At 58.7% G+C, this 11,017-nt stretch overlaps 1 protein-coding gene across 2 annotated transcripts; it reads left to right on the forward strand.

The window, feature by feature from the left end:
• The first annotated feature begins 4,793 nt into the window (after positions 1 to 4,793).
• PTGDS (prostaglandin D2 synthase) lies at positions 4,794 to 7,969 on the forward strand. 2 transcript variants are annotated; one of them, XM_004391069.1, is made up of 6 exons: positions 4,794 to 4,907; positions 5,804 to 5,943; positions 6,032 to 6,108; positions 6,990 to 7,106; positions 7,238 to 7,339; positions 7,944 to 7,969. In XM_004391069.1, exons 1-6 carry the CDS (start codon positions 4,794 to 4,796, stop codon positions 7,967 to 7,969), a joined length of 576 nt encoding a protein of 191 aa, XP_004391126.1. The 2 variants fall into 2 exon arrangements, with proteins under 2 accessions (XP_004391126.1, XP_023581575.1); XM_023725807.1 differs by lacking the exon at positions 7,944 to 7,969 and having other exon boundaries at positions 7,238 to 7,374.
• The last annotated feature ends 3,048 nt before the right edge of the window (positions 7,970 to 11,017 follow it).

Here is an 11,017-nt window from a genome sequence, read left to right on the forward strand (position 1 = left end):
ACTGACTGTTTAATGAGAAGCTATCTGTTCTGTAAACCTTCATCTAAAGTACGATCAAAAAAAAAAAAGGTCTTTCGCAGCGGATCTGCCCAATGCAACACGTCATTTCATTTCCTGACTGCTGCTCCCATGGGTGTTGATTGTGGATCCAAATAAAATGAAATCGTTGCCAGCTTCAATATCGTCTCTGTTTTTCAGGATGTTGATCGCTGGTCCAGTTGTGAGGATTTTTGTTTTCTCTCTGTTGAGGTGTAATCCATACTGAAGGCTGTGGTCTTTGATCTTCATCAGTAAGTGCTTCAAGTCCTCTTCCCTTTCAGCAAGCAAGGCTGTGTCATCTGTATATCGAAGGTTGTTAATGAGTTTTCCTCCAATCCTGATGCATCGTTCTTCATATACTGCAGCTTCTCAGACTGTTTGCTCAGCATACAGATTGAATAAATATGGTGAAAGGATACAACCCTGGTGCACACCTTTCCTGCCTTTAAACCACATGGTATCCCATTGTTCTGTCCAAACGACTGCCTCTTGGTCTATGTACAGGTTCCTCGTGAGCACAATTAAGTGTTCTGGAATTCCCATTCTTCACAATGTTATTCATAATTTGTTATGATCCACATAGTTGAATGCCTTTGCATAGTCAATAAAACACAGGTAAACATCTTTCTGGTATTCTCTGCTTTCAACCAAGATCCATCTGATATCAGCAATGATATCCCTGGTTCCACGTCCTCTTCTGAATCCAGCTCGAATTTCTGGTAATTCCCTGTTGATGTACTGCTGCAACCACTTTTGAATGATCTTCAGAAAAATTTTACTTGTCTCTGATATTAATAATATTGTTCGATAATTTCTGCATTCTGTTCGATCACCTTTCTTAGAAATGGGCACAAATATGGATGTCTTCCAGTTGGTTGGCCAGGTAGCTGTCTTCCAAATTTCTTGGCACAGACGAGTCAGCACTGCCCGTGCTGCATTTAAAACAAACAAACAAACAAAAAAAAACCATTGCCAGCAAGTTGATTCCAACTCATACTGCAGTGGCTGGTGGATTTGAACTGCTTGGCCTTTTGGTTAGTAGCCTGAGCTCTTAACCACTGTGCCACCAGGGCTCCCCTGTGCTGTGTTACTTTGTTGAAACATTTCAATTGGTATTCTGTCAATTCCTGGAGCCTTGCTTTTCACCAATGCCTTCAGTGCAGCTTGGACTTCTTCTGTCAATACCATTATTTCTTGATCATATGGTTCCTCCTGAAATCGTTGAACTTCGGTCAATTTTTTTGGTACAGTGACTCTGTGTATACCTTCCATCTTCTTTTGATGCTTCCGGCATTGTTTAGTATTTTCCCTGTAGAATCCTTCAATATTGCAACTCGAGGCTTGAATTTTTTCTTCAGTTCTTTCAGCTTGAGAAATGCTGAGCGTGTTCTTCTCTTTTGGCTTTCTAACTCCAGGTCTCTGCACACTTCATTATAATAGTTTGCTTTGTCTTCTCGAGCTGCCCTTTGAAATTTTCTGTTCAGCTCTTACTTCATTGTTTCTTCCGTTCACTTTAGCTAGTCTGCGTTCAAGAGCAAGTTTCAGAGTCTCTTCTGACATCCATTTTGGTCTTTTTTTTTTTTCCTGTTTTTTTAATGACCTCTTGCTTTCTTCATGTATGATGTCTTTGGTGTCCTTCCACAACCCGTCTGGTCTTCAGTCATTAGTGTTCAGTGTGTGAAATCTGTTCTCGAGATGGTCTCTAAATTCAGGTGGGATATACTCAAGGTTGTATTTTGGCTCTCGTGGACTGGCTCTAACTTTCTTCAGCTTCAACCTGAACTTGCATATGAGCACTTGATGGTCTGTTCCTCAGTCGGCTCCTGTCCTTGTACTGACTGATTATATCGAGCTTTTCCATTGCCTCTTTCCACAGATGTAGTCAATTTGACTCCTATGTATTCCATTTGGTGAGGTCCATGTGTATAAGTTGCCATTTATGTTGTTGAGAAAAGGTATTTGTAATTAAGAAGTCATTGGTCTTTCAGAATTCTATCATGTGATCTCCAACGTCATTTCTATCACCAAGGCAATATTTTCCAACTACTGATCCTTCTGTTTCCAACTTTCACGTTCCAATCACCAGTAATTATCAGTGCACCTTGATGGCGTGTTTCACCAATTTCACACTGCAGAAGCTGGTAAAAGATCTTCAATTCATCTTTGGCCTTAGTGGTTGGTGCATAAATTTGAATAATAGTCGCATCAACTGGTCTTCCTTGTAGGCGTCTGGATATTATCCTATCACTGACAATGTTGTACTTTAGGATCTATGTTGAAATGTTCTTTTTGATGATGAATGTGACGTCATTACTCTTCAATTTGTCATTCCCGACACAGTAGACCATATGATTGTCTGATTCAGAATGGCCAATACCAGTCCACTTCAGCTCACTAATGCCTGGGATATCGATCTTAATGTATTCCATTTCATTTTTGACAACTTCCAATTTTCCTAGATTCATACCTTGTACATCCCACGTTCCTATTATTAATAGATGTTTGCAGCTGTTTCTTCTTATTTTGAGTCATGCCGCATCAGCAAATGAAGGTCCCAAGAGCTTTACTTCATTCACATCATTAAAGTCGACTCTACTTTGAGGAGGCAGCTCTTCCCCAGTGTATTCTGAGTAGCTTCCAGCCTGAGGGGCTCATCTTTCAGCACTATATCAGACAATGTTCCGCTGCTATTCATAAGGCTTTTACTGGCCAATTTTTTCAGAAGTAGACTGCCAGGTCCTTCTTCCTAGTCTGTCTTAGTCTGGAAGTTCCCCTGAAACATGCCCACCAAGGGTGACCCTGCTGGTATTTGAAATACTGGTGGCATAGCTTGCAGCCTCACAGCAACACAAAAGCCACCACAGTGTGACACTGACGGACGAGTGAGGACACGTTTTGGGCGGACATGATTCATCCATAACACCCCCTTGGGAGCCTCCTGTCTCTGACCCTCTGCCCAAGAGGGTGGCTGTCCACTCCCCCAGCCCCCACACTGGGCCATCAGGGACAAGGGCGGGTGAAGGTCACTCCCCAGGCCGGCTGGTCCCCAGTGAGGGATGGAGGTCACAGATCAGGCCCAACAAAGGGGCTCCCACCCTGTCACCTCCAGCAGCCCCTTGAAGCTGACTGCCCCAGCCCCTCCTCCATGGAAATGCCCCTTACTCCTGCTTTGATTACACATCTTCCAGTGCCCACCCTGGGCCCACCCCGAGACCTTTGCCTGTGAGAGGCACCCAGTCCAACCAAGGACTGATGTGGCCACACCCCATACCCATGCCTGGCCGCCTGCACCAGGCCCCTCAGGGCTGGGGAGATGGAGGGGCCAAGGGGGCAGGAGGGTGGACACTGAGAAGGAGGGGTGCAGAGTACTGGGGCAGCAGCACCCCAGCCTAGGGGCAGCAGGGGCAGCCCCACCCCAGTGCCCACCCTCCCACCCCACCATGCCCATGCTCAGCCCATTACGTTGCTGACCTTGAGCCCATGCTTCTCCCTACGATCACCTCTGACGGCCTCAGGGACCATCCAAACCTGGGACGAGGAGAGGGGGGTTTTCACTGTAGGAACCCAGCTGCCAGCAGGAGCCTCCAAGCCCTGGGAAGGAGACTGCACCCACCGCCCAGCCCTGCCTGCGTCTGGGGGCCCTGTCCCTGCACCAGCCGCAGCCACAGCTGGTCTGCACCACACCCAGGAACTCCTTCCCAGGGCTCTTCTCCTCTCCAGGATCAGAGGCCAGGTGTGTGAGTGTGTGTGGGGTGGGGGTGGGGGGGCTCCAGAAGAAGAGCCCAGGCTTCCCCCCCCCGTCCACAGACACTCACACCTGCACTATTCACCGTTGGCCACAGAGCTGTCCCTACTCAGGCCTGAGCTGGGGCCCAGGGACAGCTGGGCAGGGGGCAGCACCACGTGCTGGACTCGGACTGGGCCAGGTCCTTTGGAGCAGTCGGTCAACCCAGGGGGACTTCTGGAGGGAGGTCACCTCTCTGAAAGGAGGGCAGGCGTCCTCACTTCCTCTGCTTCTGCGGGGAGATGTGGGAGCTGTGGGCAGTCCAGGTCTCAGCCCCCAAGGAACAGGAGAGACCCAGCTATGTGCTGCTGCAGCCTCGGAAATTTGGGCCCGAGGCTGAGGAGGGGCCACCGGCCAGAACCCCCCAGCTGCTGGAGAGGCTGTGCCCAGCGCACCCCACACAGGTGGCAGGCCTAGTTTCTTTACCTTGGTAGAGCTTTCCCTAGTACCCGGCCTGCTGGGCCTTCGGGACTGAGCTCTTAGGGCACAAATAGGGCTCTGTCTCCCGGAGGTCCACTGGCTTGGGGAAGGTGTGATGGGGGGCTGGTGAGATGGAGGAGAAAGGAGGGGTCCTGGCCCCAGATGGGAAGTGACCATGGCCCCAAAGGCAGGGCAGTGCCAAGGCACATGCCCCTCCCCCGTGAGGGCCAGCTTGGGGGTGTGCCAGAACTGCAGGGCTGGAGTTGCCAGGGTCCAGCTCTGTCTGGCCTGCCCTGCCCCCACTCAGATCCATGAGCCAGTTGCATAAGCTGCCCTGTGGGGGATGAGGCTGCAGCTGGGTCCAGGCTGCCCAGCCCTCTCCCTCCAGCATCACGAGCCTCCACTGGGCTGTCCTTGGGCCCTGGGAGGAGGCCAAGCCAGGCCCATAAATAGGGGTCTCTCCAGTGCCCTCCGTCCACTCCTCCCGCTGGCTCCCGCTCTGCCCACACTGCTGGCTCCCGGCCCCAGCACCTGCTTAGGCTCCAGGAGAATGGCCGCGCAATGCCCACTGTGGATGGGGCTGGTCCTGCTGGGGGCCTTGGGGGCCCTGCAGACCCCAGCCCAGGCCCAGGTCTCCGTGCAGCCCAACTTCCAACAGGACAAGGTGAGGGCTGCACTGTCCAGTCCCCGCAGGGGAAGGGCACTCGCTCGGCTGACTGTCTCCCGGCAAAGGGGCACTGAGTGGGGCTAGAGGGGGCGCAGGACAGGGCACCTACCCCAGGGTGACTGTGAGAGTCCCTCCCCAGGGCCACCACACTTCACCAACCAAGAGAGCAGAGCCCCACGTCCCCTGATGGGCAGGGAAACACCTGTCTGCATGTGAGCACACAGGTGTGCAGGCACGTGGGTCACACCTGTGCACGTGCAGACACCATCCAAACACTTCATTTCTATGAGCACACGACGCCCAGAGACAACCACACGGCGCTCCCGCACCCGGGGGTGGGCTCAGGACGCAGGCACACGGGGAGAGTGACAGACCCTCAGAGAAACACGCAGGTTCCCAGACGCACGCAGATGCGCTGGGTACCCCGCAGAAACAGCCGGCAGACGCGTGCGCACGCCAGGAGCTTCGCGGAGACGCACAGATGGGCGGGTCTTCCCGCTTAAGCGCCTGGCTGCGCGCCGGGTCACGCGCATCTCGCCACCTGCCCCCAGCGGTGGGGAGCCAAAGACCCGCCCTGAGCCTCTCCAGGAATGGGCCAGGCGCCCCCTGCCGCCTTCTTCATCGATGAGCCGGGGCATGGCTCCCCCGAGGGCTGTGGGCGGAGGGAGGCGGGGAGGCGTGGCTGGCCTCAGGGATGTGGGCTGGGGGCGCAGCCCACCTCGGGGGGCCGTGGCCATCCTCTGCGGCCGTGGCTTGCATTGGGGGCAGGGTATGGGGCGGGGCGGGCCTGGGGCGGGGCCAGGAACTGGGAGGGGGACACTTGTTGGGAGTGGGTGCCCACCCCGCTGGCCCAGGTGGGTCTCGGACGACCTAGTGAGAGCCGTTCGCCGCAGTTCTTGGGGCGCTGGTTCAGCGCGGGCCTCGCCTCAAACTCGACCTGGTTCCGGGAGAAGAAAGCGTTGCTGTCCATGTGCAAATCCATGTTGGCCCCCACCGCCGACGGCGGCCTCAACCTCACCTCCACCTTCGTCAGGTGGGACGGTGGGGGAGGGCTTCTGGACCCAGAGGACCCTTCTCCACACCGGGCCTGACCCCTGACCCCGAGGGTGACCTACCCACAGGAACAACCAGTGTGAGACCAGGACCATGGTGCTTCAGCCGGCCGGGCCTCCAGGCCGCTACAGCTACCAGAACCCCCGTGAGTGGGACCCTCAACGGCCATCCCCCCCAACCAAGGGTCCTGTCTGAGAGTGGCACTTGCTGGCGGGGCGACTTTGGGAGAGCCCCCCTCCCGGGTGGTACGGGGGTGCGAGGTGATGGCTGCTCCCGGATATCAGCGAGGAAGAGGCTGGGCGGGGTCAGCCCCCCTCAGGTGGGCGGGGTCTGTCACACTCAGGTAGGCGGGGTCTGCTCCCACACTCAGGTGGGCGGGGTCTGCGCTCACACTCAGGTGGGCGGGATCTTCCTACACTCAGGTGGATGGGGTTGGGTTCCCCCTCAGGTGGGCGGGTCAGCCCCCTTCGGGTGGGCGGGAACAGAGCGGCCCTTTCTCCACCTGGCTTGGATCTTCTTTAGAGCCCACCTCATGCCAGTCCCCATCTTGTCCTGTGATGGAATACCCCCCTCTGTCCCTCTGCTGGGCACAGGAATGCAGCCCCCAAACCGGCCCCCACACACACCTCTCCACACAGTTCCCCCTACACCTACCTGGGGCCTTCTCACCCCATCAACACCCAGCAGGATGGCCTCCCAGCTGGGAAACCTTTCCCCTTCCTTGGTCCTGGCAAAAGTTTTATGGCTGCGCCAGAAACCCCTCACTTTTCTGAGCTTGCACGTTTCCTGCAGCCCAGGGCCCTTGGCTTGGGGACAATGGATGCCAGCGTTCTAGTGGGGGAGGGGTCAGTGCACGCAGGAAGCGCTGTGCTAGGTTCCTGGCCCAATGGGGAGGGAGACTGGGGGCAGGCATCCCGGGATCCCTCCCACTCCCAGCCCACCCCTTCCCCAAAGTTGAGGCGGCACAGGGCCGGCTGGGGTTTTGGAGGGACAAGGTCCCCAACCAGGGCCGCCTCGCGGTTGCAGACTGGGGCGGTATGCACGAAGTCTCAGTGGTGGAGACGGACTACGACCAGTATGCTCTCCTGTGCACCCAGGGCTCCAAGGGGCCTGGGCACGCCTTCCGCATGGCCACCCTCTACAGTACGTGCCCCCGGGACCCCAGCGGGCCTGCCCAGGGGTGGCAGAGGACCGAGGGGGGCTCCCAAGGCAGGGGCGCAGGAGTAGAGCACTCCCACCCCCTGAGGTCGGCTCCTGCTCCTCCCCTGCTCTAGGCCGAACCCAGAGCCCGAGGGCTGAGTTTAAGGAGAAATTTGCTGCCTTTGCCAAGGCCCAGGGCTTCACAGAGGACACCATTGTCTTCCTGCCCCAAACTGGTGAGGGGCCCCTAATCCCATGGCGGGGGGATTAAGTTCAGATTAGAAGCCAGCAGACAGACCGTCTCCTGATGGAGGTGCAGAGGGGGAGGGGCGGGGTTCAGCTGGCCCTCCGGAAGGCTGACCTGCCCGAGGCAATGGGAGGAGATCAGTGTCCCTCACCCCGTGGTCTGCAGCCCTGGGGTACGGGGAGCCCGCAGCCTGGGGGCAGGCAGGCCCTAAGATGGGAAAAGCCAGCAATGTGACCTCCTCCTTGTGCTCCGTTGTGACCTCAGGCCATGTCAGTCCTGGAGGGTGCTGATGGGACACAAGGCACCCCTGCACTGTGCTCAGGCCTGGCCTCCCTGGGTCAGTGGGCCCAGTCTTGGCGAGGTGGAGAAAGGTCACCCCACTTCATTTTGAGGAGCAGGGGCTGGGGGAGGGGTGGGAGGGCACCCGCATTGGGATGTGATGGAGGTCATTCAGTTTGGGGTCTCAGCCAGGACCAGTTCTGGGCAGCTGGGAGGAGGGGCTTCTCAGGTTAGGGAGGGGCCCAGGCCCAGATGGGGGATTCTGGCCCAGGCTTGGGGCACTGACCTCAGCCACCTGTCTTCTTTCTCGGCAGATAAGTGCATGGAGGAGCCCAAATAGGTGAGTGAGGTCTGGCTGTGGGCTGGCTTCATCCCAGCCATAGTCCTTCGTTCACTCATTCACCCAGGGACACACACACACACACACACACACACACACACGCATGCACACACATGCGCACACACACGCGCGCACACACATACACACACGCGCGCACGCGGGTAACCACTCCGTTTTACCCCCTCCCCAAGGAGCTTGAACCAGGTGTCCCAAAGCTCCCCTGGGGCCCCCGGTGCAGAACAAGCACCCAGCCTGGGGTCAGAGAATCTGTCCCTGAACCACATGGGAATAAAGCCCGAGTTCCAGGGGCTCCTGGCGGGGGAGGGTGTTGGGGGGCGAGGGCAAGGGTGCAGTCAGACAAGGACCTTCTGCTCTGGCTCCTGGTGGAGGAGGAGCTGGAGGCTGGGTGGGAGGTCCAGCTGCCAGGAACCGGGTGGGGGTGGGGAAGATGGAGGGGAGGAGGATGGAGAGGGGAGGCCAGATCGGGAGGGACGCTCTCCCCTGCAGAGCCTGGAGCCCGAGGGTGCCCCAAGCCAGAAGTGGAGCTGGGGACCACCATCCGGTGGGGCAGGGAGGGGGCGGAGTATTGCCTGCCCCATCAGACTGGTCCTGCTCTTCCGACCAGGTCACCCCGGCCCTCAAGACTCTCCTTCCTGCTTGCTCCATTCCAAGACCCCCCTGAGAGCCCTGCTCCCCACAGCCGCTTCCTGGGTTCTTTATTCTGGCTCTGAGAAATAAATGCTGAAGCAAACAGCCAGCCTGGCGTCTGTCTGTCCTTGCAGCCTTGGCCCCTGGGCCCCACCAGCTCCCTGGACCTCTGTCCCCTCCTCTAAGCTCTCAGCCCGAGGGAGGGAGGCTGGCTTTGTACCAGATGTCACCACCGAGGGGGTGGGCAGACCTCTAGTGTTTCCTCATGGTGAGGAGGGTGTCTGCCGGAGGCAGCAGTCAGGATAACTAAGAAGGAAGGGCCCCTCGCTGTCCCCCCCCCGCCGCACCCTCCCCACCCTCCCACCCTCCAGCCTCACCTCCTAAGCTGCCAGCTACAGCTAGGCCATTTGTGCTTGGGGCAGCCCCTGACCCTGGTGGCGGTCAGTCCCACCCCAGCCCGGCACTCGGAGCTCTGATCCTTAGGCAGGTGCCCCACCTGTCCCGTCTCCTCTCTGGCCAAGAGAGGTTAAGAGCCCAGGAGAGCTTTGGGTCCATGGGTTTTCCAAGGCTGGGGTTAACATACTGAGATTGGGTGGAGATCAGGGGATAAAGGACATGGCTGGAGAGTCCGTGCCCCACAAGAGTGGGACAGACTGACAGTGCGGGCTGGGACAGGCCACCCCCACACCCCTCTGCCACCTGTATGCCCCCCGCCCCCCTGCATGCCCCCAGCCCCCTTGGACCTCAAGAACACACAGCTCTGCCCACTCACCAGGGTCCAGGCACGGACTCGGCCACGGTGCCCCTGGGCAGTCACCCTCCCTGCCCCACCCTTCTCTCGGCCTCCTACCACCCCCAGCTTCCTGGCCACAGAGGCTGTCCTCAAGCCCCTGTCCTGGGCCCTCCTGGCCTACAATGTACAAGAGCCACTGAAGTCGGCCCACTGGGCCCTACCGGGGCAGACCTTGGCTGGAGCCACCAAGGTGAGGCCAGAGGTGAGGGTGAGCTGGGCGAGCTTCCTGGAGAAAGGGGTCTGGGTGGTGGGGCCCTTGCTCCTTGGAGGGCTGGGGACCAACTTCCTGGAGAGGCTGGGGGCCCACATCCTGGAGGGGGGGACTGCCCAGGGCAGGGTCAGGGGGCTGTCAGGTAGGCCCTGGCCCAGAGGCTGGCAGAACCATGCAGCCCGCTCCCAGGAGGAAATCTGGGGAGTGGGCGGGTTTGAGTAGATGGCAGCAGTGCCAGGGTGCTGCAGGGCGCAACCCGATCGGGGGCTTATCTGAGTGGGCTCCATCCCAGGGCAGCCAGCCAGTGCCCCAGGGCACCTTCAGGGCATAAAGGCCGCATGCAGGGCAACCACCCTAGCCCTCCTGCTCGTCTGCTCTCCTGCCCGTCTGCTGGTGCTATCACCACACCACCGTGCTCCGCCATGCTGCAGGCTGTGCTGACCACAACCCTCCTCAGCCTGCTCTGGGCAACCCTGGGCCACGCCCCGGACCCTGTCCAGACCAACTTCGATGCCAGCCAGGTGCTCCCGGGCCGTCTGCTCCTCCTCCCCCACCACCTCTCCAGCTGTTTCCCCTGTCGCTGCACCTGGAGGCCTGCTCAGGGCTGGGGTGCAGGGAAAGAGCCCCACCTCCCTGCCCTGTGGAACTCGGGGCAGGGAGGGTGGCGGGGCCTTGGCCACTGGGCTGTGCCCACTGCCACTCCCCAGGGCCTCTAGTTGAGACAAGTTGCATCTGCCCCTCCCAGCTCTGGGTTGGGGGTGACAGGGCCACAGAGGCCGGTGGTTCTTGGCCTGGAGCCAGGTCAGGGTGGAATGGGGACCCAGCGCCAGGGGCAGGGGCTGCCACCCAGCTCTCCCTTGCCCGCGTCCTGCAGTTCCAGGGCATCTGGTACGTGGTTGGGGTGGCCTCAGATGACCAAGGCTTCCTGGAGTCCAAGGACAGCATAAAGATGCCCGTGGTCTCAGTGACCCCCTTGGCCGATGGTGACCTGGCTGTCAAGTTTGGGTACCCCACGTAAGTGCCCCCACAAGCCCCACCCCAGGCCTCAGACAAGGGCCAGTGTGAGGCCAGGGGTGAGCCAGGGATGAGCCAGGTGTGAGGCCAGATGTGATCCAGATGCATTGGGGCCAGACCCACAGGCTTGTAATGGGCCTGACGGTGTCCGTTTCCTCCGTGGGCTGCAGAGGCCGGCAGTGGGGGGCAGCTTGCCCCTCCCTAGAGTGACCAGGTCCCTGGTGGGCGCCTCCGCCTGAGGCCTCGGTGTTGAGGAAACTGTGTCTGTGTGTCTGTGCGTGTGTGTGCCTGTGTGTGTGCGTGCCTGTGTGTGCCTGTGTGTGTGCGTGCCTGTGTGTGCCTGTGTGTGTGCGTGCCTGTGTGTGCCTGTGTGTGTGCCTGT

The sequence above is a fragment of the Trichechus manatus genome, unplaced genomic scaffold (genome assembly GCF_000243295.1).
Source record: "Trichechus manatus latirostris isolate Lorelei unplaced genomic scaffold, TriManLat1.0 scaffold00420, whole genome shotgun sequence".
Lineage (NCBI taxonomy): Eukaryota > Metazoa > Chordata > Mammalia > Sirenia > Trichechidae > Trichechus > Trichechus manatus.